The 24,799-nt window shown below is 41.5% G+C and overlaps 1 protein-coding gene across 8 annotated transcripts in view; it reads left to right on the top strand.

Moving 5' to 3' along the window:
* SPIDR (scaffold protein involved in DNA repair) overlaps positions 1-24,799 on the top strand; it is a 170,331-nt gene that overhangs the window by 110,910 nt on the left and 34,622 nt on the right. For all 8 annotated transcript variants that reach the window (XM_077933043.1, XM_077933042.1, XM_077933039.1 and 5 more), the window contains one exon: positions 519-793. In XM_077933043.1, coding sequence (XP_077789169.1) covers positions 519-793 — 275 coding nt within the window. The remainder of the gene's footprint in view (positions 1-518; positions 794-24,799) is intronic.

Below are 24,799 nucleotides of genomic sequence, written 5' to 3'. Positions count from 1 at the left end.
ACCAGTTTGTCATCTGGACGAACTAATTCAGAATAAAGATGGTCCTGCTTTGGTTTCACCATGCCTACCTCACACACCTTTTTTTTACTCAAACACAGAGATGTTTATATGGAAGACCCCTGCCAATTTGTTCTGAGACAGTTATTGCTGCTGGGGGAACGACTTCTTTTCCTCAAGTCATACAACCAGGAAAAATGTTCTTTATTCCCCCCTCCCCCCAAAATCAAATACTATTTCTTCCAATTGCTCCCAAAAAACACAGAAAGAGGAAACATGTTTAATGCCAGGAACAATAAGGAGGAAACAAACAGAAAGAAAGGAGCTCTGATGAGATGAAATATTAGGGTAGCTTCGGGAGATGTTGAGGAGTGGGAGCATATAAAATGAGGTGGGTCTCTGGACCACACATTGTCCACCTCTGTGCTAGAAGGATGGGAATTTGTGGTAAGCAAAACCTTTCTTTCCTGTATGTTTTCCTGCAATCTGTACAATGATTTGGTTTGTGCCTTTTTTGCCAGATCCCCTGTCTCAATATGAAGACTTTGAAGACTGTGCATACCGATAGCAACTATGAGCCCAAATTATCTCCCTTTGCAGTTACTCCCTTAAGCGACTCTCTTCTTGATATTGTGGAAACACAAGGAAGAGCTGGAGGGAGAGGAATCCAAGTCCAAGTGGTTGTTCAAAGGGTGTATTATTTGCCTGCTAAAGACGGTTTAAGGTGTCACCTTCAGAAAAACAACACTTCCGAGAACACTGCACCATTGTTAAATTCAGACCTGCCAAATGTTAGGTGAGTATTAGAAATTGGCCTAGTGTGAATCTCAGCATTGATGGGAACAGTCAAATTACAAGACAAGCTAGACTGAACATGTTGATAAGGCGGTCCTGAGTTTTGTATGAAGCCTAGAACAATCCTACCTTTTAGCTAAAAACAAGGTGCTCCTTTCCTTTTTTTTTTAAGTAAAAGAGCAGGACTAGATAACTTATTCATCATTTGCAGCCCATATCCAAAATCTGTCATGAGTTTGAATTGTCTAACTAATTTTCTTGTAGTGAGCCATGTAATTACCCAGTTATTTGAATCATTATAATAATGCTGGTGATGCCAAACTACAGTTTGGAACATAGGGGGCTGTTTCAGGTCATTGGTCCATTTAGCTTAATATTGACTATTCACTGGCTAGCAGCAGCTAATCTCACCCAATCCTGCCTGGGGACTCCAAGTACTTAAGAAACCAGGACATTTTACTCATCAAGTAGCTGTATTAAATTTGCAGTCTCATTATGTTTCCCATGTTATTCTCAAATTGTTGTTCTCATCTGAAATTAGTTTTTACCGTATTAATGCTCTCAGTTTCTTCTTAATCTTCATATAGTTTTTTGTAGAGCAATTTTTTTGTGCATAGGAAACTGATATCGAGAGAACTTGGCTCATCCAAGGTCTCCCTATAACAGAACTCTTCTTTTTTAAAATTGTTTTTATTAAAGATTTTTGGGTTACAAAAGTACATACATCGTCTCTGTTTTCAGATCATGAAGTCCTTTCTACCGATCAGTTATATTTGATGAGAGACATTAATGTTGTAGTCAGTATAAAGTTGGGGGAGGAGAGAGGTGATGCTTAATCAAAGCATCTTTTCTCACTCTCACTCTCACCTCCTCCTCTGTCAGATACCAGTGAGCTTAATTTCTGTTTACCCGAAAGGAATTGGACACAGCTTGTGAAAAGTACCTTGAAAGAAAAAATCCACCAGCTTGCAGTGGCGCATAGATCTTGTTGATGGAAATATTGGGAAAGAAATGTAGATTGTTGACAGTTGAAGGGTGGAAAATCTAATTCACTGTTTCAGTTTTTGTACTGTTGGCACCATACATACTTTGGTTTTCTAATATTTTCTTGCTCTGAGTGAGATGTCTGTTTTCATAGTCCCCGGCAAAATCAAATACCAGTTTATCTCAGTTGGGATGAAAGGGTTAATTTGTAGTTAGTCTGCCATATTTGCAAGGAAATCGGAGTGCTTCCAGATTATTGTTGTAGTTGGCAGATCTGCCTGTCTCAAGCAGGGGTATAGCAAGGGGGTGCGGTAGGTGCGGTCCACCCCAGGTGTCCCCACTGAGGGGGGGGGGTGACATAATGCCAGGCAGCACTCACCACGGGGCCTGTGTCTCTCCTGGGAGTGTTGCGGTGGCTTGAGAGCCCGCAGGCTCCGCGTTGCCCCAAACAGTCCGCCCGTTGCCTTCCCCCTCAGCTGTGTAGGGCACCTGAGTGGGAGGAGGCAGGCAGACTCCTCGGAGGCCCCGCGGTGCCCCCGTGGGCGGCTGGCCCTGCCCCTGGGCACAGGGCATGCGCGCCACCACAGGCGCCGGATCGGCTTGCTCCACCACTGGTCTCAAGAGACAGTAGAGTGCACCCCCCTGGGATTGCAGCCATACCTTTGTGTTAGCAGGAACGTAGTAACCTCCCTGGGGCACAAGCCTGGGCAGTGTTGATGGAGGTCCTACAGATGGCAAGATATGACTATTCAAATTACCTTCATTGTCTAGGGCACAGGTGGCTAATCTTTTTCTTGGCCTTAAGGTTATGTTACTCTCTGGGAATCCCTCCAACGCTCACATGCCAACGGCCCTGTTACCCAGCGCTCTTACATATGCTCAAATGTTTGGCACTGATTCTTTTTTACATTTCAATACCAAGTTAAGATACAGTGGTACCTCGCAAGACGGAAAACCCGCAAGACGAAAGGGTTTTTTGTTTTTTGAGCTGCTTCGCAAGACGATTTTCCCTATGGGCTTGCTTCGCAAGACGAAAACGTCTTGCAAGTTCGTTTCCTTTTTCTTAACACCGTTAATACAGTTGCGACTTGACTTCGAGGAGCAACTCATAGCACGCGGTGTGGTAGCCTTTTTTGAGGTTTTTGAAGACTTTGGTGATTTTTGAAGCTTTTCCAAAACTTTTCCAACACCGTGCTTCGCAAGACGAAAAAAATCACAAGATGACAAAACTCGCGGAACGAATTAATTTCGTCTTGCAAGGCACCACTGTACAGGTTTCTCAAGTTTTTATGAGTTGTGAATTGTCAGCCCAGATTGATATCAATTTTCACTCTTCAGTTTCATGTGGCTGAATGTATTTACTGTTTTAACTGCTTTATTAATTTTTTTATTGTTGCACTCTGCAATTAATTTTACTGTACCCCATCCTGATATCATTGTAGTGAAGGTTGGATTATGCATATTTGTGTTTTTGATTTTCCATCTAATCTGAAATGGTAGTTCATCAGGTATTCTGTTGTTTCAGTTCACAGGGGCGCAGCATAGAAATAAAATAATAATAATAATAAAAACAGTTGTAAAGATTACTCTTGAACCTAGGTACCATAAAAGGGGGAAATCTCCCTAAGATGTTTCAGGACAGGTTAATACAGTAGACTCAGATTTGTACTTATTTCACAAATACAGTCTCTATTGGCAAACAAAAAATTAATTTTGGTGATTAAGAGGGAAAGCCCCCAGTAAATTCTGCCACTTGAATGGCACATTTGACAAAAGCCACCAGCAATACAGAGATGCAGAGTATGCTTGCTTGAAAAGGGTGTCCGTGTCATGTGCTGAAATGCAGCCTCAGTGGCATAGCTTGGGGTGGGTTCTTATAACCATACATACAGACACAAAGCAACAAGGATATGCTTTTCTCCAGTGGAGTGAGAAATTAAGAAAACTGAGCTTTGCAGCTACTAGAAACAATGACTAACATTCACACCCAGCCAAGAGTTGTGCACCCTTGCTTTAGAAATAGCCTTGGGAAATCCAAGCCTTCTTCCCTAGTGTTCAGAGGAACAGCTCAGTAGGTATGAGATGAGATTTTTAACCTAGGGTTGTGGGTCTCAGCCCCATGTTGGGCAAAAGATTTCTGCCTCGCAGGGGGTTGGACTAGATGACCCTTGTGATCCCTTCCAACTATATGATTTCTTAATGTGTTGTGTGTGTTCTGGCTTAACTTGGTGGGTGTAAGAAGCACCCATGTTGTTTTGCAGGGATTAAGAAAAAGCTGCATCCTGCTTTAAACACAACATTGTGCCCACCTGTGCCTGTCAGTAATTAATAAAATAGTGTGAAGTGCTTAGTTGTTTAGATTAGATCTAAAAGATGTAGGTAATGAGCAAAATATAGTTTTTAAATTTTAATTATGCTATATATGCCTTTCAGTGGGAGTGATTATGCTCCAGCAACTTTTAATGAGTTTCTGTAAAGCATTTTTGTTTGTACAGTGGTACGTAGACTACATCTGACTTAGCTGATTCAGATGTGAATTATTCATAAGCTTTTCCGTGCTGAACTTTTATGTATCTACTTATACCTATCTTAACACAAACACCATTGAATTTATTGCAAGTTCTTTATCTGAGTAAAGATAATGGGTCCAATGCTATTGCTAACGTTTCAAGGTAGGCAAATTTGAATTGAGGTCACCATTGTGTTTACCTTAAGGAAAATCCAAGCCTGTGTTACACAAGACATTTTAAATTAGTGTTTATTGTGGCCCAAGAGGGAAAGGACATTTGTAGAAAATCCATGTTCACAGATGTTAGCATCTGTCAAATCGTTTTCTTTTGTGGGCAACTTCCATTCTGTTTACGACATACCATTCATTTTTTTCAAGTAAATGTTTCTAAACAAAGCATTCATGAGCATGATTTTTAAGAACTTTAATACTTATGGGACTTTTTTTTTCAAGTACAAGATAAACAGGAAGGAGACAACCTAAATGTGCCTCACTGAACTCCATATGATAGAAATGTTTCAGTATCTCGTAAATAAGAGAGTCCAACTTGTAGTATTTTCATAAAGATGTCTCATTGCTATTTAAGGGCTCTTACATTATTTCCCTTAGTTTTTTCCTTAGTTGAGCAAGATGAATCCCATGGCAGATTAAAGTGTGATAATCAAATTGCACTGTAAAGTTTCATCCTAAGGAACTGTAGCGGTGGAATCTGTAATTCACATATTGAAAGCATGGGTGCCATCCCCAAATGATTACGTTTTATTATTTCCCTTATAATCTCTCTCTTCCTTTTGAGAAGCCTAGAGAGGTTTATATGAAGCTCCTATTCCTTGGGAAATAATAATGATAACAGTAGAATGGATGGATGGATGGATGGATGGATGGACGGACGAACAAACGAACGAACAAACGAATATTCACCTGCTTAATGATACTGTATAATGTCCATCTCCTTTCCCCTGACTGCTGCATTGGATCTTCACCCCTGCTTGGTTTTGATGCATCCACACCATACTTTTAAAGCACATTTACACAGCTTCAAAAATCATGGCTTCTTCCAAGAATCCAAGGAACCATACTTACCCATCACAAAGCTACAATTCCCAACACCCTTAACAAACCACAGTTCTTAGGATTATTTGAAGAAGTAAATGTTTTAAATGTGTTTTAAATGTATGTTTTAAACCTATGTACCTTCCTTTGGGCTCTGTTATCATAGTTTAGTGCTCTGAAATTCAATCCCTGCCTATTTTGAATAACACACTTGCTTCTCATCAGCGTGGTCTGACAGGAAGCTCCCATGTATTCTGGAACCTAACTTCCTGGAACCTAACCTGAGCGCTGATGCTACCTTGTATTCCCTCCCCCACATCTGCAGTATGGGAATAATAATGCTAACTTACCTGGTAGGGTTGTAGAAAGGATTACTGAGAACTTACATAGGTGGTACTCTAAGATGCTGTATAAGTGCTGCTTAATCCTTTGAGTACTCTATTCTTTCTCTTATTATATTTTTTGCAATATATTCAGGATGCAATTTGCCGTGGAGCAAATTAGAAGATGTACTGTTTCTGTGTGAGTTATCTAGTGGTTTAAAGTGTAAGGAGCCTGTCATAGGCAACTTGTAAAGGTAACTTTCCTGCCCTAGAGCAGCGATCCAGTATGTGCGATACTAGTTATTAGTCAGTAGTTTCACCTGAGAATAGTAATTTTCCAGCACCTGGTATATGTCAAGTATTCCGAGATGGTGTACATCAAAAGTGTGGAATTTTCCTTTTCTTTCTGACATTTCTTCATTTTGAATATTTGTGCCTTTTAAATGTTGTGCTGAAAAGCAGAAGTCCAAGTACATATACAACATAACCCTACCTCCCACTTCAGTTCTGGCCTGGCTAATAGTTGTGCTATAATCATGTTAGAGCAGCTAATCAGAAGTCTTATGAAATCTAGGCAAGTGAAGCAACGTATAGTACTATAAAGAGAATAGCTCTTGGCACCCCAGTACAATGTTGTTGGGTGTGCTGTATATAGAGTTAATATTAATAGATATAGGATTAGATGGCCCAAATTTGTGAAATATTTACTTAGGAATTCAGGTTTAATTTTTTAAAAAGAAACCATCATATGGGGTGTACTATTTCTTTTAACAGACAATAAGAGGGATACAGCAGAACGCAGGTATTTAGAAGAGCAATGTTAATTATTTCCATTTAAAGACATTTCTTATGGGCTGTCTCATTGGAGATCTACTGATATCAGCACCTAAACCCCCTCCCCCCCAAATTCACTGTTCATCTCAGAAAGCCCATCACGTCTCAGATGTAGAGTGCATCACAACATTTTTGACAGAAATGTTCCTCATTCATTGGACCCAACTCACTTTTTGTAGCCTATACAAATTTAGGTTGCCTTCCAAATGGAATATAGTTTTGGCTTCTCATTAACTTTTTTTTCATGCCTTATGGCAGGGGTCGGCAACCTAAGGCCCATGGGTCACAAGCGGCTCATGGGGGTCGTTTAACTGGCCCACAAGCCACCCCCGAACTGAGCCGCCCGCTTGGCGAGTCCCTGCTGCGCTAAACCAGCACAGTGCAGTGTGCGGACTCGCTTCTGTAGCACCAGAAATAACGTCTGCGCATGTGCAGATGCAGACACTGGAAATTGCGTCTGCGCATGTGCAGATGCCGGAAATTGTGTCTGTGTAGATGCAGACACTGCAAATCGCGTCTGTGCATGTGCAGATGCCTGAAATCATGTCTGTGTAGATGCAGACACTGGAAATCACGTCTGCGCATGTGCAGATGCCGGAAATTGTGTCTGTGTAGATGCAGACACTGCAAATCGCATCTGTGCATGTGCAGATGCCGGAAATCGTGTCTGTGTAGATGCAGACACTGGAAATCACGTCTGCGCATGTGCAGATGCCGGAAATCGTGTCTGTGTAGATGCAGACACTGGAAATCACGTCTGCGCATGTGCAGATGCCGGAAATTGTGTCTGTGTAGATGCAGACACTGGAAATCGCGTCTGTGCATGTGCAGATGCTGGAAATTGTGTCTGTGTAGATGCAGACACTGGAAATCGTGTCTGCGCAGACGCAGATGCCGGAAATTGTGGGCGTGCGTGTGATCCGGCCCACGGAGGGATCTCCACTGGAATGAACCGGCCCAGGTGAGGTAAACCTTGCTGACCCCTGCCTTATGGCAACATTTTTGTGAGATATTATTTTTGTCCATTGTTGAAATCCACCCCAAGCAGGCTACTGCATGCTACAGGGCTCAATGCAGGATGGGTTGCACTTTTAATTATACATGGTGAGATTGTGCTGTAGATGTTGTATTTTAGTATAGGCTGAAATATTATAGCCATTATTTTTCTTTATGTCACTATGGCAACATATATATTTATTCTATATCATATCTTCTGAGGTTTTAATCACACACTGCAAAAAGGTGATCGAGAACACACCTAGATAGAAGTATTGGGTGGACAAGCACTAAAAAAATTAATAAGTTTCGTAACATCATCCAGGCAAAAAATGCTAATGTGCTGCTGCTCAGAGAAACCAATCAGGGATATGCTAGCTCTCCTACTTGTCACAACACCCCTACTTAAAATATCATATGGGGTCATATAGTATTATGATACTCTCCAGCCAGTTTTGGTATTCATTTTTAGTAGAGTGTGGTAGAATTCATCCTTTTATATTATTGCAGGATGCACACAGGATACACATAGTATTAGCTATGGTCAAGGTTGGTGCCAGTGTAAGCCTTAATCATAGTTAAGATTGAAGACAGGGATTTGTGTTGGAGAACAGAAAAGCTCAGGGAATGCAGCATGCTGCCTCTCAGCCAGTTCCTGATCCCTTAACAATAGTTCAGGACAGGCTGCATTACGTCTGTAAATTATATTTTGATGATTCAGAATATTCAGCATAATAGCTGTGCAGCTCTATTATACATAGTGCTGTCATATTTAAATTAGCTTTGTCTATATTGTGTTACTCATTTTGTAACAAGTCATTCCTCAGCCCATTAAGTAAAAGTGGTTTTAAGCTAATTTGGTTTCACTAATTTAATAATCTGCAAGTAGTGCAGAGTCTATGAAATAATCAGGAGTATTTCTTTATGTTAAAGCTTCTCAAGCATTTGTGTCCACATTTTATTCTATTTTAAAAAGTGACAATGCAACCCCACATTTCTAGGAATGTTCATGTTACATTTGACACACTAAATGTTTTGTAATATAGGAGAACAAAGGAATAACGTTCTGCTTTCCTAAAGTCAAATACATTCCACTTTGTATTTTCTACATTCACTTAAGTGTACTGTATTAATGCACATTCATTCACTCCTGTATTGGGATTTGTACTTTTCATTATTAGAACCTCCTCCCATCCACTTCCTGTTCTTATTTGCTCTAAAAAAGCACATATTTCAAGGCTATCAGTAATACCCATTGTATGAGCCAAGCAATCATGTGATTTGTTTCTCCCCCCCCCCATTTCCCCCATGATCAGTGTCTCTGCACATGCTGTTCAGTAAACAAACTTCAGGGAACCAGACCAAGCTAGTTCAGAGCAGGGAGTTCATTCACACAGAGCCCTTGGAAAGTGATGCCTGTGCACAGCCTTGACGTAGGAACTAAGAAGAAGTAGAGAGGGGGTGGCAAAAGTTAGTATTTGTGTTTTCATTAATGCTTTTTATAGCTTGTAGCCAGCTGTAGCTGGTTAACATTTGCCTCTGACATCTATTAGCGTGCAGATTTCTTACGTAGGATTAACGGCTTCTGATGGAAATGGAGTTGTTAGTCATCGTATCATTCGTTTACAAGAAGGCTCTCCAACTTGTCAAAGATTATATATTAGAACAGTACACATCTGTTTTAAACGCAAGAGCTTAGATTGCTCCTGCACCCAAGGAGGCACATTGTACAGAACAGATAGCAAGACTTGTGGTTTTATTTTTAATCAGATTTAAGTTTTAAGGAAATATGGCTACGGGAGACTTCTTTAAAAAAATCCTTTAGGTAGTTGTAAATCATACCGCACAAGCAAATCTATTGGCCTAAGATCTTTGAACCTAGTATGTATTGTACATTTATGCAGCTAAAAAGCACAGATCTAAAGCAAAGCAATGTTGGAGTGATTAATTAGCAACTGAGATTTCATATCTGTTTGGGATCTTAACAACTGATTTTCAGAGACACTTCAGTTTAATGAACCCTTATTTAATGATGACTCCTGTTCTTAGTTGGTGGAAGAGTAGATTACTTGGCTTAGAGTCTGTATGTGGCCCTTGCTATTCTATGCAGAGTGAGCGAAAGGCATATATTGTGGCCATTCCTTCTGGACCTGCTGTTTGCGCCTGAGAACTGGCATCTGGAGAAATTTAGCTAAGGCATTTAAATACTGCTGTTCCGAAACATTTGAAGTGACATTTGAGCATTTGCTGTTGGACTGGAGAGCAGAAGGGATGCGCACTCTGGCATTTGTCATCAGCCAGGGAATCTAGGGCCACCAGGAGGCTACAGCCCATGCCTTCCAGAAAGAACATTGACCTGGGAGAGACCACGCTGTCCCCATCCATTGATCAGGGAAGAAGCAGATGCTGGAACTTGCTTCTCTCCTCCCTGCCTGAAAGAACATTGAGCTCCCAGCTGTGTGTTGTCCTGGGATTTTAGCAAGAAAGGAAAACAACAGTCTGGCCCCATCCTTTGACCAAAGGAAGAAGAGCCACCAATTGCTATAAAACCAAGAACACTTGCAAAGGGAAAATAAGCCTGGCCTGAAATTGATATATACAGGCATCCTCCCACATACACACATTCTACTTGTGGATGATTATAGCACCTTGTGCGTAGCACCGGGAAATAAGTAAATAAATAAACAAACTCATACCAGGAAATGGCAGGAAAGAGCTAGAGAGTTCTCATGGCCCATGAGGAGACCCTTCTTGGAGCCCAAAGAGGATGTCAGTGAGGGCAGAGGAAGTTCCAGAGAGACTGGAGGTGCAGCAGGGCTTCGTTTAGGCTGCTCAGCCTCCCTGCCTAACAGCTGATCTGCTGGGTAGCACAGCTGCCACCGCAGCTTTCCCACAGTCCCCCCAGCCAGCCAAAGAGCTTCAACTCTAGTTGAAGAGACAGTTGTGGGGAGAGAGAGTGGGAGAGCAGGGGAAAATAGGCATTTAGAGGGTGCTCCTTGCTTTGTGGGATTTCACTTATGGCGGAACGTAACCCCCAGGTAAGGCGCTTGTACAGGGTGAGTCCTTTAAAAGAGGCCCCGTGGATACAGAGTAGACATGTTCCACAGGGCCTCTTTTAAAAGACTCACCCTGTATGTAGTAGCAGTTTTTGTAAAACTTGTAAAAGACCAGTTCAGTCAGATTCACAGTGCCCTTCACAAGTGTTACCTCAGTGCAAGCTTGCAGAAGTAGTGCCTGATTATTTAAACGTCTTGGAAGTCTACCAGCTTTTTGGAGTATAGTTTTTCAATCCTTTTCAATATTTTTATATTGTTTGTTATATTAGACGGAGGGCCATAGAGCAATGTTAGAGGACATGCTTTGCATGCAGAAGATTCCAGGTTCAATAGCCAGCACCCTGAAGAGGCGCCTGTTAGACAATCCTGACTATGGCCTGACTTCCTATAAGGCAGCTTCCTATTTTAATGTGCCTAATGCAGCTACTCAGCTTTCTGATGTTTAACTGAGATACAATGGATACTAATAAGTTTTTCTCAACACTTCTTTGGGAACACCAACAACCAGATAGCAGCAAGGGTTTTGGCACAGATTTTTCACTGAATCCTGACATCTTCAAAGTGTTATAAAACTATGAACTAATTAATCTTCCCAAGAGTGTTTTGAAATAAACTGAAAATAACAGAACATAAATAGTATCTTAACATTTCCCTTGAGGCTTTTAATGCACTTCATTGTGTTTCCCACTCAGCTTTTCTCTCAAGTTCTAAGTGTTACAGCATGATCCTATCTCCTGACTTACACTCAACAGTATAGCAGGTGCAGTTCTACCCTACCCAGCATGGCAATTTAGCAATGGGGAAAGCTTGTATCTGCCGCTACTTTTATCACACAGCTTTGTCATGTGCAGGGACACTGCAGGAACAGGGAAATGACTACCCCAGTCCTCTCTGATGCTTTCAGAAAGTACTCAGTTTCATAATAGGAAGCATACAGTGAGAAGAAGTGGGCTCCCTACCATGTCACTCTGTTTGAGATTGGAGGATGCGTCTTGCCCATGGCTTTGCCACAGCGATAGTAGTACAATAAGGAAGAGGTCCTACTCCTCCCTGTTACTATTTGCACTGTTTCTTGTTTTAAGTGTAGCTCTCCCACCCGTTTTTTGTCAGTCCCCATTACCAGGGATGGGACCTAAGACCTTCTGTATTCTAAGCTCGTGGTTTTCCACATGGCTGCAGGTTCACATGGGGGCTCTGAGCTATATGGATGTGAGCCACCCTAGAATATTGTCTAGAATATTGTGTGAATTACTGTAGTTGATCATACAATAGGTGGTAGATTGACTGGTTAGTATTTACTGGTAAGTAGACTTCTGTCTCTTTCATTTGTGTCTGTAACTCAGGGGTCAGCAAACTTTTTCAGCAGGGGGCCGGTCCACTGGGGGTGAACGAATTCCTATGCCCCACAAAAAACCCAGAGATGCATTTTAAATAAAAGCACTCATTCTACTCATGTAAAAACACCAGGCAGGCCCCACAAATAACCCAGAGATGCATTTTAAATAAAAGGACACATTCCACTCATGTAAAAACATGCTGATTCCTGGACTGTCTGCAGGACGGATCCGGTCCCCAGGCCTTAGTTTGCCTACCCATGCTGTAACTAAATTTGCCTTCCTGTGTTGTGCATGTGAAGGAGACGGCCTTGCCCGTCCCCATGTTGCACAGCTGCCCTGTAGAGAAGCCTACACACAGTTTTCAATGGAATCAGGGTTCTAGTTTGCATTGGCTTCCCTACTCAGATATCCACACAGTGTGTGGATCTTGGAGGCAGGGAGCTACAAATGTCCCACTGCCCTTTCGATTATGGAACCTTCTTCATATATATAATGGGTGAAGAGGGCTTATGAGTTAATTTCTAAAAATTGTGGGATACATAGGATTGCCTTTTTCTTGAGGAACTGTGTATAGAATAAAAAAATATGCAATGTTCTAAAATTTAGTCTCTTTCAACCCATAAACATCATTTGGAAGCAGCTGATTAGTTTAAAAAGTGAGGCTGTGAAAGGACATTTGACAGGAGGCATTTGGCTGGCTAATTTACATGGCAAAAAAAATTGTATTTCTGAACTCTATAGTACAGTTTGCAACCTTATGGGGGAAAGAATAAAATGTTAAATTGATAATTACATAGCATTTTTACAGATGGCACAGTATCTGATGTTGAAATATAAATGTGCAAGATAGAGCTGAAATATTTCTCTTATCTTGCAGATGGGTGGAAGGCTGAACTTCAAACTTTCTGAAAACACATGTCCCTGTGGTACCACAGATAAAACAAAATAAAACCATAGGCTCTACTTCTATTTTATTTTATTTTATTTGCAGCATCAGTTCAATATTGCAAACAGAAGCTTGGCCTGTGGAGGCTTAAACCTCCCTTCTCCCAAACACTGGTTGCATCTGTGTTTTTGTAAAGAAAAAAAGTGTAAAATCCCTATCATGATAGAAACATGTCATTTCAACTAGATTGATCTCAGTGGGATCATTCCCCCCCCCCCCATCATATCATTCCTGTCTTTAAATCCAGTACAATGATGGATCCCTCCTGCTTTCTTCCCCTTTTTGATATGTTGGAGCAGCATGTGGTATGAAATTATCTAAGCAAGTAATGCCAGTGGGGGAACAGCTAAGTGAGCCTGTTTTACTTTAACCCCTGGATTTTACTTACTCATTGGTCTGATAGTTTGTTTTCTTTTTTGGTCCAGCAGCTTTAATATCAGTGAGCAGTAGGCTGTAAGAACTATGTCCTGTGATATGATTTAGAAAGTAAATAAAGATTCCATTTACACCTGAGAATGTTATGGGTACCTTGGAGCCCTTGCAGTGCTTAACCATTTTCACTTTGTAGATTATCATTCCCTAGGTCGATATGACTTATGAACAGAACAGTTACAATGCCCACCATTTAATAAGCACAATATATTTGCATATAGAAAGCAAAATTATCCACGGGCTAATAAATTACATAACAGCCACCTTTTGATAAAATTCTTATTTTCTATTGTAGTAGCATAAGCACTCTAAAAGTATGGTGTATAACTAGTTTTAGCTGAACCATTTTGCGTTAATAAACTCACAGGTGTTTCAGATTCACCCAGTTATGAAAAAAATAATGATGATGAGATCTAATGTCACTCCAGCAGACGTGACAGGGCTTTCTGTTTCTCTCCTTCCCCTCAAGCACCCTGTTATAAACTGTCCATAGCATATTTTGGAGGCACACAACAGTGTTCAAGAAGGGGGAGAGGATGGGAAAGTCCTGTTTGCATGAACAGTCGTTCAAATGGGACAAAGTGTAGGGTGGGTCAATGTAGTTTCCCAAAAATGGCTTTGCAGGCCAAATGGATGGCCAAATTTGGCATGCTAGCCAGAGTCTCCCCATGACTGTAGTACATCAAGAAGCATTGTTGCAGTAAAGTATAGTAGACCATGGAGTCTTGCCTCAATAAATGAGAGGGTTCACCTAGTTAAGATAAATGTATATCTTTGCAACAACTTGCATTGATGAAAGATCATGCTGATGTGCCCTCTCTACCACATCATATATCCCTAATGAAGAGCTGGTTTGAAATAAAATAAAATAAAATAAAATAAAATAAAATAAAATAAAATAAAATAAAAAGTATTGGCCGGTAATCTAGAAAGTAGAGTAAGAGATGAGCATGCAAAAACACCTTTTGTTGAACCATAAAGAGTACTTTAAATACGGAGTTTTAAAACTGAATTTTTACCTGAGATAGCTTCTAGAGTGAAAATGAAACAAACCTCTATCTGTGAGCATGAGAACAACCATGTTTATAAGAGACGTGAGACAACCACTCCCCCCCCCCCCCGAGAGAAGATGTTTGGCAAGCCAAAAATCTGCTTGGTTTTGTGTGCCTGCTCTTGTAATTTACAGCAGTCGGTGTTTTAGCAAGAGCGAGACTTAATGTTAAATAACTCTATAGTTCCACAAAGTCATTAGTTCAGCAGTTCATATAGTTTCATAGCAATCAGAAAGAGTTTCATTGAGAGGAAGGGGTTTAAGACTTTTGTGCACACATCTACAAACCAGCTGGCTCTTGTGCAGCAAGTCTTCTGACAGAAAACACTCAGAATCTAGCAATATATTGTTTTATGTTACAAATTAGAGAAGATGTGGCAGAAGTGCCAAGGAGATGCTGTTAGTTGAACAAATTCATATTCAGAACCAGTTAAATTACAGATTTCTGTGACATTCAAAAATATGATATGGCTGGTTCTTTACAATACTCCCCTTCCTTCCCCACCCCCAATCAGTACTGAGCTACTGTCACAGTATGTTTGTATCATAGTGTTCTGCTATCTATATTTTCATTCACATGAGGGATAAAATCAAAGTCTAAGCTACTCATATCCAAACTGCATGAGTAATTTTGAATGGGTTAGCTGATGATGTTAACAAAATGCCCTTGTCCAATCCTAATTTGTGTGATTACCTTCAGTCTCCCTCAATTCCCTCTGTAGTTTAGATTAGATAATAGCATTCTTTGCTTTTGTGTTAAGCCTATGGCTAGTAGTAAATAGACCTGTTTTTCAGTGCTGATAAAGAAAATCTCATCCCTTTCAGGGAAATACTGCTTATGTGGGTGGAGCAGAAAAGAAGAACCAAGATCTATCCTGAAGATAGTTTGTCAAGCTCTTTGAGGTCTTTTGTGATGAAAAGTCATATATAAGTGCGAGACGGCTGTTGATTAACTTTGATTGCCATTCTTCATGTGTTCACAGCAGTTTAACTATGTCTCTTTCTAAACCATTTTTAAAGAAATGTTAAAAATAGAAACAGTTCTTCTCACACAAAATTATACCAGCTAAATGCTGGTATATCTTTATCACGTTTTAATGTTTTAAAATTCATGTGTGTATCCTCCAGCAGCTGGAAGACTGGCTGACAAACAAACAAAAAACCCCCATCAAACCATTTGGTGACAAATCTGCATGTGATGATAAAGGGCCAGACGTCATCCTGTTCTATCTAGTTGTACCTTTCATCTCAATGCAGAGCTATACAACTTCATTAAAAGTTAGGACTTTGTACCAAGGGAATACTAGAACCTGTTCTGTGCCCATTAAGTAGCATCACTGATTTGCCTTCTGTTGATTACATATACCTGGTGCACTTTCCAAAATTAAGTTTCAGATAATAAATAAGAAACTATTTTGAACTGCTGTTTTCGGCCTTAAGGCATCAGAAATTCTGATCAGTGCTAGAGTCAAGTGTGGTAATGACTTGTTCTATTTTTCAAATGCTTTTCTTTCCTGCATGCCTCCTCTGCTGAATGTTCTGTTTTGCACAAGGCACAGCTCTAATCCAGTCAAGTCTGCTAAGGTTTCCTGCATTACCATCCTAAAACAGAATTGCAGGGTAGGGCTTAACACCCAATACTTTTATTCAGAACCATGTTTCCCCCTGCAAAATGGATGGTATATGGGTGCGATTAAATATACCATTTGGCACTATAGTGGCTGCATCTGCATCACTTGCAGCTTCCAGACAGTCTTGTTTGTTTCTTACATTTATATCCCACCTTTTTCTCCAAGGAGGCCAAGATGGTGTACGTGGTTCTCCTCCTCGTGTAATCCCTACAACCAGTGCTTTTTTTTAAGGTACTGACCACCACCACCACCCAAACCCAAGAACCAAATACCCAGAGTAGTTGCTGGCATTCAATCTTCATCCACCCCATTACTACTTCCAGCACGTATGTGGCCTCAACTAATTCAAATGTTATAGAGAAAAAACTGTATCATAGAATTGTAGAGTTGGAAGGTACCTCAAGGGTTATCTAGTCCAACCGCCTGCAAGGCAGGAATCTCAGCTAAAGCATGCATGCGGAGCAAAGCGCAAGAGTCAGGGAGGAATCTAAGCCAGTGCACTTGCTCTCGCTTGGCAGTACGGGCTGGCAGCAGCAGCCCTCATGAGGTCCAGGCACTCATTCACATATTGATGACACCATGCTCATTATGTAAAGATAACTTCTTCCAGTGGCTATGTATAGATGTTGGACACCATGGGGAGAAAGCACAGTTGCCAGTGAATCAGGCATTTGCAACCCACTGGACCCAACCAGTCAATGCCTTCTGTTTAGCTGTTACAAGCCAAGATGGGCAAGGCTTGAGGGTACCTGTGGTAGCCAAACTCCTTCAAGCAACTTGTCCATAACCTCAGAATATCCACAACCCCTGAATCTGATCTCATACCATTTTACTTAAGGTTACTGCTGGATCATGCCAGAGGCTCAGCTAGGCCAGCAGCCTATTCTCATAGTGGCTAACCAGAAATACTGGGAGGCCTGAAACAAGACTGGAGTACAATAGCACTGGTGCACTGAACACCGCCTTTACAAACAATGGTGTCCCATTCCATAGGCGCCGACTCCATGGGGCCTGAGGGGGCCCAAGCCCCCTCAAAAATTTTAATAAAATTATTGGGCGCGCGCAGCGGAAACGTCCTCTGCCGGTGACGTCACCCGGGCCTTGCGGAAAAGGCGCTGCAGGAGTCGCCGCCGCGGGGCCGCTGCAGAAGGGTGAGTGGCGAGGGCGGGACGGGGCCGCGCGCTCCTTTCCTCGGCTGCCCTCGTCGCGCGCCTTGGCTCCCGCGGCCGGCGAGGGGAGCCCAGGCCGCGCGCGGCTGCTGCTGCCGCCGCCGCCTCTCCTGGGGGCACCGCCTCCCTGGGCGGGAACGCTGCGGGTGCGCGAGGGAGGAGGGCGGCCCCCGGGGGCTGGGAGAGCCGGGCTGCCGTGGCCGAGAGGGCTGCTCTGCCGGGCGCCGCTGACATTGGAACTTAGAAAACTTCCCGGGGCAGGACCCCGGTATGGCCCCCCCCCCCAATATTTTTTATAAGTCGGCGCTCCTGTCCCATTCAGGCTAGTATGAGTGACTGTGCTTTGCAAATTTGTCACAGCAGACCACTGAGAGGCTCCATTTTACCAGTCCATACCAGTCCAAAGAGTTGTGCTGGATGGCTACCCGAGGACTTAATTTCCTTGCCACCATCACTGCCATGAGCCTGTGCTCATTCACTGTGAGAAATACATCACCTGTAGTCAAGGCTATCACCCTGCCTATTTCAGCATTCTGAGCTGCCCAGGGAGCCAATTAAGCACCACAGCACTGGAGAGGACACTTAGAAGTAGTTGTGCCAGTGTCCTTCCTCTTCTCACTATTCCATAGTGAGGCCAGGCCTTGACAGGAGCACTAAGCATATCAGAGCAATCAGAAGTTCCTTAGGTTCCCTAAGTCTTTAGGGAAATGCCATCTTCCTTTGCTAGTCCAGACTACAAGGAAATGGGCTGTCCATGACAGTGGAATGACTGTAACCAGCACAGAACCAATTCCAAACTGTTTTATGGGAAGCACTAGATGAAGGGTCCTTGTGCGGCAAATACCCAATGTAGTAAGACAGCTCCATGAAGTCCTGAGCTGGTTTAAACAAGTTAGCCCTAGCATGGATGTTGAAATGTGTGGGCACCCCACACCACCCCAAGACCACTTCTTGCAGCTCAGGGAGGCTGATGGGCAGTACGCCAACACTATTCCTGTTCTGTGTCTCAGACCCAGCATGAGGAACTGCCCCTCAAATCCAGTACCCAGGAAGAATGGTTTCCTGGTGAAGAAGATGGCATTTTTATGGATGATAGCAATTCTGTCTCCTCTCCAAGTTGGATTGGTTTATACCTGAAAACTTTGGCAGATAGATCTGGTCCACCTGGTTCATCCACCTTAATAATACATTCCAGGTCAGCCATCTCATCCATGATCAAATCTTGAATGAGAGGTGCTTTCTCGTGGGCTGACGTGGCACATAATAACAGTACCACCAGGTTTGAGGGCAAGCTAACATGGCAACCCAAATCTTGTCAGCTGAGAGATGACCTTGAAGGGTCTACAACACTTAAGATATCTGCCACTTCTTTCCATTAAGTGGCAGAATCATCTCCCAGCGCTATGCCTCCTCCTGCCTGTGACCCTGGCTCTGTGCACCCTCACTTTGTGCATTGCAGGCAGAACACAGCAGAGAAACAAATGTCTTGAATGGCCACATGCTGTTTGAATAGCTTCAGAGAGTGTCCCTTTGTTGTGAGCACTGCTTGTATGTACATGGGGGGGGGCCTCTAAATATTGCCCATTACCTGTTACAAGGTACAAGTTGAAATAGTAATTGCAGGGTGGAGGGTAGCTAGTATGATTGCAGTTAATAAATATTTTTACTCTGCTCTTTGACTCTCAGATATGGAGAAGAAGGGTGGTTGGAGAAGGAAGATTTGACTGGGCTGAGTTGTACAAATACAGTGTTGCAGACAACTGTGACTGACTGCCCTCTTAATCATGTGACTGAAAGAATCATAGATGCAAGGAAATTTGGGCACCTAGAAGTTATAGCCTGTTATCAAATCCTCAGCCTCAGATTTAAAAAAGTGGACATAATTTAATACTGAAGAGTTTTTAATATATTATCAATTAATAATAATAAAAATTATAATCTATGTGATTTTTAAAATGTTATATGCAAAACCTCATTGAGTTAAATCCTAAAAGGAGTGCTTATTAATACATATTACCTTATTAAATCAGTTTCTTACCTTTCAGTCATAAATATTCAAAATTCCTTTTCAGTATTTCTTATTTCCCAGAAGGTAGAATTATCCCACAGAGAGAAGCTACCATTAGCTAATAAAGAGATACAAAGTGGCACTTTATCTTGTTGCTACAAATTCTTAAAATCCAAAGTTAGAATGGGCATATACTTGTTTGCCTCAAACACAAAAATAAACCTTTTATGTTCTGTAACTACAGATAATTTTTCATTATTCAAAATATTTATCAGTAACTAACATACTTTAACACTGCATGCTGTCGTATTCCTAAATCATACCTTATTACCATATATGAAAATATATGAGGCATAGATAATAAACCAATATTTTAAGTAAATATGTTGCAATAAGCAATTTCAACTTTTTCTTTAGTTTGTATTTGTGGATAATTACTGGTCTTAGTTCTGTTGAGAATAGACTACAAGCATCCCAAGGTGCACATTTTTTTCTCCAGGTATTTAGAGTGGTAGCCTAGGATGTGGTCTCCATTGCTTGACAGTTGTTTTCCCAGCAGCACTTTATTAATCATTTATTTACATTTCTGTTACAAACTTTTCAAGAAGCAAAGCACTCTTAATTATTCCAACATCTCTTCTGCTTGCAAAAAACATGGTTTTGGCACCATGCTAAGTCAAACTGAGTAAGTAAGTAAATAAAAATATAAAAAACAATAAAAAGGGAGGAGGGGAAATCTATGGTGCATTCCGATAATAAGAACTTAGCATTTTGGACTAATTTGTGGCAGGGTATTGCTGAGAGCAAAGCAAACACAAAAGTTGAATTGTATAGAGGGGGAAAAACCTTGTTTCATCTGCACGCTGGATTGTTCAGTTAACATCTCATCAAATTTTTAAAAAAGGTAAACAAGATTAACTGTTTACTTGAAGTGAACTGAAGTCTGGATGTTTTTCTGAAGAACACAATGTACTGTTGTATCTTGTTTCCAGAGTGGTGTTTATCATAATTCCTTGTGCTGTGGTTGGTAGAGTGCTGGGAAGGCACTCCGCCCACTCATGGCTCATTCCTGCTCTCGCTCTCGCTCTCCCTCCGATTGAGGCCTCACTGCAGGACTGTAAAGCAGAGGGAGATGTCCTGTGTCAGCTTTGCTGCTTGTCATGAGCCGACATTTACCTAGAATGAAATAACAGAGGCCATTTCCTGGAATTCTCGATGGGCTGCTGAGAAGCACTACCATAACTTTTGTAAACAGTCTGCTCACATACACACAAGACTCTCTCTCTCTCAGAGGCATGCACATATGAAACAGAGCCAGCAAAAGCACTCAGAACCGAAAACAATTGAAAAGTCTCTGTGTGTGTTTTAGAGAGGAGGAGGGGGAAGAGAACCAAGATTAGTAACCTGAAGCAGGAATTGTCTTTTGCCAAACAAGGATCTCCAGCAGATCCCTTTCCTGCTATTTCCCCTCTCTGTTGTGTAGTTTATTTTGCTGGTGTAGGATATATTTTTAGTTCAGTGGCAGTTCAACAGAAAGAATATCTCAAATGTAGGCACCATTCCACAATCAACTATGTTTTATTTCACTTGCTTTGTGCATCCATTGAAGCTGTGATGTTTATATTTGCTTCATGTTACTAAGATAATTTTGGAACGGTCCTACAGTTTTCTGGGTTTTTCTTTCTTTCTTTTTTTAAGTTCTAGTTCTGTGGTGTATTTACAAATTATCTTAGCATCCCATTCAGAGGGCAGCTGTAGAGAAATGCTTCCAAATCCATTCTCATCTCTGCATACAAATTATGTCTGATTGTTCGAAGGTTAAATCATTCCATTAGAAATTATCTATCTCTGAACCAGTACAATTTTGTTTGCATTTTTTAAATGTAATTTTTGAGAATTCATGTTTGTATTGTCTTTGAAAGATCTGATCTCTTTTTAACTTTGTCACAAACTAGTTGTCAAAAATATACATGGTCTGGACTTTCCCATCGGAAGGTGCTTCTGATGCTGCTTGTCCAGCTTCTTCAGTTGGGAGAATTGGACCCTCTCTTTAACCAACCCACATGGGTTTCTCACGTTGAGAGACTAGAGCACCTCTCCTCCCTCTGCCATGGAATCAGTCTCCTTTCTCCTCAGCTCTCTTTGAATAAGAGGTAAAAATCAGGAGCTCTCACATCCACTGCAGAGCAGGCTAGGGTTGTGGGGACATCCTGTAGTATGTGGCATATGATCACCAGTGATCCAGATAACCATTATCTATCTCCAGTTGACATATCATATCAAATCAACTGACTCTTACAATCTTCTGTGGTGATACCCAGCTGCTGTAGGCAACAACCAGCTCTTAATTTACTCTAACTCTTGAGTGAAGGAATTATAAGAGTTACATCTTTAATTTCATTCTAAGGGGGGCAACCACCACCTAATTACTGAGTTGCATCTGAGCTACTTCAGCCTTTCTTTCACTTTGGTCAAAGCGTGTTGCATGTGATCTGGCATACAGGAGTAAGATTCCCCTGAGTTGTCAAGAAATAAGTTCTAAGTTTAGAAGATTTATTAAGATTAGGGATGGAAATATCAAGGGGATGGGAAGCAGATAGGTAACTTTAAAAATAAACAACAGTTAACTCTCTGAACAACCTAAACAGCTCACAAGCCAACATTTCATAATGCCAGTTTGCTTGTGCTTCTATTCCTCAAGGCATAGATGCATCAAAAAGACTAAAAAACATTTTTTAAGGACTTGCCTTCACAAGTTTTGTAAGTAGATTAATTAACCCACGTTTTAGGGGTGAGAATTTAATGCTGCTTAATTAAATCCACGTAAGATCCCACATATGTCCGTTTATTTAGTTTGATTAGCTTTACCTTAAGCTCTCTCTTAACTCACAGTCTCAACATCAATTCCTGGATCTTCAGGGGAGGTAGCCCCATAATCTGATGGAGGTTGGGCTTGCAACAGAATTCTCTTATGCTGCTTCTGTTTTTTATATGGTATTTCATACAAAGTGAGCGTGGTACCACCGTCCAACTTTCCTTCCTCTCCCTGACCCTCTGTCACGTATCTCCCTAATTTTTGCCTTATTCAGTTGCTTCAGATCAACTGGAGGGGCATGCTTCCAACCATAAGATCTTCTGTCATGCTGATTTATTGTGACCATAGGAATATAAGAGAAGCCCTGTTGGATCAGATCTAGCACCCATCTAGTGCAGCATCCTATTCTCACATTGGTCAACCATATACCGTACATTTTGAAAACTCTCATCAATTTCCCCACTTGCGCTCACCAGTAATTATTGTGCAGAGACATACAGAGAGCAGCACTGAGGCTGCTGGTGTGTGTCTTAAGCTAGATGCATATTGTGCCAGCCTTGAAAGACTTGCACTGGTTGCCAGTTCACTCCCAAGCCCAATTTAAACTGTTAAAATGGCAAAGATATAGAGATAAGCAAATTTTGGAGTAACTCAATGCCTGTAATGTTGGAGATACGATTGGCAATCGTGCCATTGTTTTTAAAAAACTACCAGGAAAGTTGAGGTGCTATTGGCACCACAGCACACTAGGTGGAGAGGTTTAAGTCTTCCCTTCTCAATCACACTCAATAAAAATCTCTCCTCCTTATGCAGCAATTAGCATTATGAAAAGAATATTCCATTGCTGAAAATGGGAGTTCCCCCTTTAATTCTAATTGCAGAGTATGTGTGGGATTATTACCATGATCACAACTGGATCTACGCTACTGTTCTACTGATGGCATCTTCCTCCCTGGTTCCTGGTATTTAATGTTTTAAAAACCCATGACATAATGGTTAATCATATCATTAACATAATGTGTACTTAGGCCCTAATTGGCAGTCACTCTGAAACCAGACAAACCTTCTCCAGACAGGGACTATTCCCCTTGCTGCTACCACTTCTTTGGGGTGGAAGGAGAAATGGGATATGGATTTCTCCATTGTTTCATATTGGCAACTTACTTCATCTCTGGGGAAGAAAAGAAAATGGTTTAAATGAATTAAGTCTGTGGTTGAAGGCAGTTGAGCCACAAAAATGTTGGAAATGGCCTTATAGAACATGAGAGCCAGGGGTTGTGAACCATGAAATTAAAACACTTTCTTCCTCCTGGTATGCTCCCTAAACCCTTTGTATAATGGGTGTTTCCCTATCTTCAAAAGGGGGGGGGGAGAGAGAAGATCCAGGTAACTACTGACCTGTGAGCTTGATATTGATACTATGAAAGGTCCTAGAACAGATAATTAAACTGTCAGTCTGTGAGCATTTATAAAAGGATGCTGAGATCACTAAGACCCAGCATTGGTTTCTCAGAAACAAGTCATGCCAAGATGGAGCAAGCATGTTTTCTGCTGCTCCAGAGACTAGGACCCGAACCAATGGCTTCAAGTTATTTAGTCGAGATTCCTGCATTGCAGTGGTTTGGGCTAGATGACCGTTTTGGTCCCTTCCAGCTCTACAATTCTATGAACCTATGGTAGTCAAAGTGGTGCCCTCTAGATGTTGTTGAGTTGCAACTCCTATCACCCCTGACCATCAGCCATGCTGGCTGGGGCTAATGGGAGTTGGAAATCCAACAATATATGTCGGCTACTCTTCCTCTCTAAAGAGCTGAAGTTCAGAGCTGGCAGCCATTGATCATCCCTGAGACCTTTTGCTGTGTATAGCACAGAGGAGGAAGGTTTCAGAGGGTGAAAAAGGGGGAGGAGATGTCCTTAGCAAATACTGAAGAGTGCTGAGGCATTTTGTACCTGTCTGTATGCCACAAGACATACTAATGCAGGTGGCCTTCTATTTACGTTTCAGGAAATCTGTACATTTTTAACAGTATCTTGAGGGAAGACTGTGGCCCTAAGCATAAATCCCATTGAGGTCATCATGAGTATAGCTAGGACAGTGCTGTAATGTAGCATATAAGGATGTTTCTGCATGTTTCCTTTAATGCTACATAGTTAATGCTCTAGTGCAGGGGTTCCCAAACCATGTACCATGGACCACCAGTTGCCCATGAACTTCGTTCTGGCTTATCTGTAAAAATACAATTAAAAATCACACAATATCTGGCATAGCACATTACAATTACTACAATGGGGCAGAAAACTCATTAAGTGGTCAACCAAGACCCGCAGCAATTTACAGGTGGCATGTGGGGGGAAACAGTGGGCAAACCACTGCTCTAGTGCAATCTGCTAGAGTTGGAATTTCAGCTGTGGTTGCATACTTCAAACTGTTTTTCCTGCTGACATTCCCTGACCCCATGCATACTACAAATGCATAAGAGATTGGCACATATGGCACATTACAAGTGGGCAGTCACCCAGGTTCTGTTTATTTTATTGTCTGTAAAAGACATTTGTAAACCCATGATTCTTAACCAAATATGGTTTATGCTGAACTGTGCCTAGTGGTACGGTTTGCAGCAATTGTTTCCAACCTTGCCATTCAAAAGAAAACAAAACTACTGAGGTTGGTTATGTGCAATCATATGTTAGTGCATCAATTACAAAACAAATTGTTTTTGTGTTATTGTGCTTCTGTGAAGAAGAAAAAGTAAACAAAAGGTGAACACCAGGAAGTGTTGAATGGGAAAGGTGCAGGCAAGTAATGCAGCTTAAAAGAGAAAAGTGTAGAAAAGGGGATATTAACATAAAGACACCACCATCA

The sequence above is a fragment of the Podarcis muralis genome, chromosome 8, assembly GCF_964188315.1.
Source record: "Podarcis muralis chromosome 8, rPodMur119.hap1.1, whole genome shotgun sequence".
Lineage (NCBI taxonomy): Eukaryota > Metazoa > Chordata > Lepidosauria > Squamata > Lacertidae > Podarcis > Podarcis muralis.
This window is presented reverse-complemented; position numbering and strand designations above follow the sequence as displayed.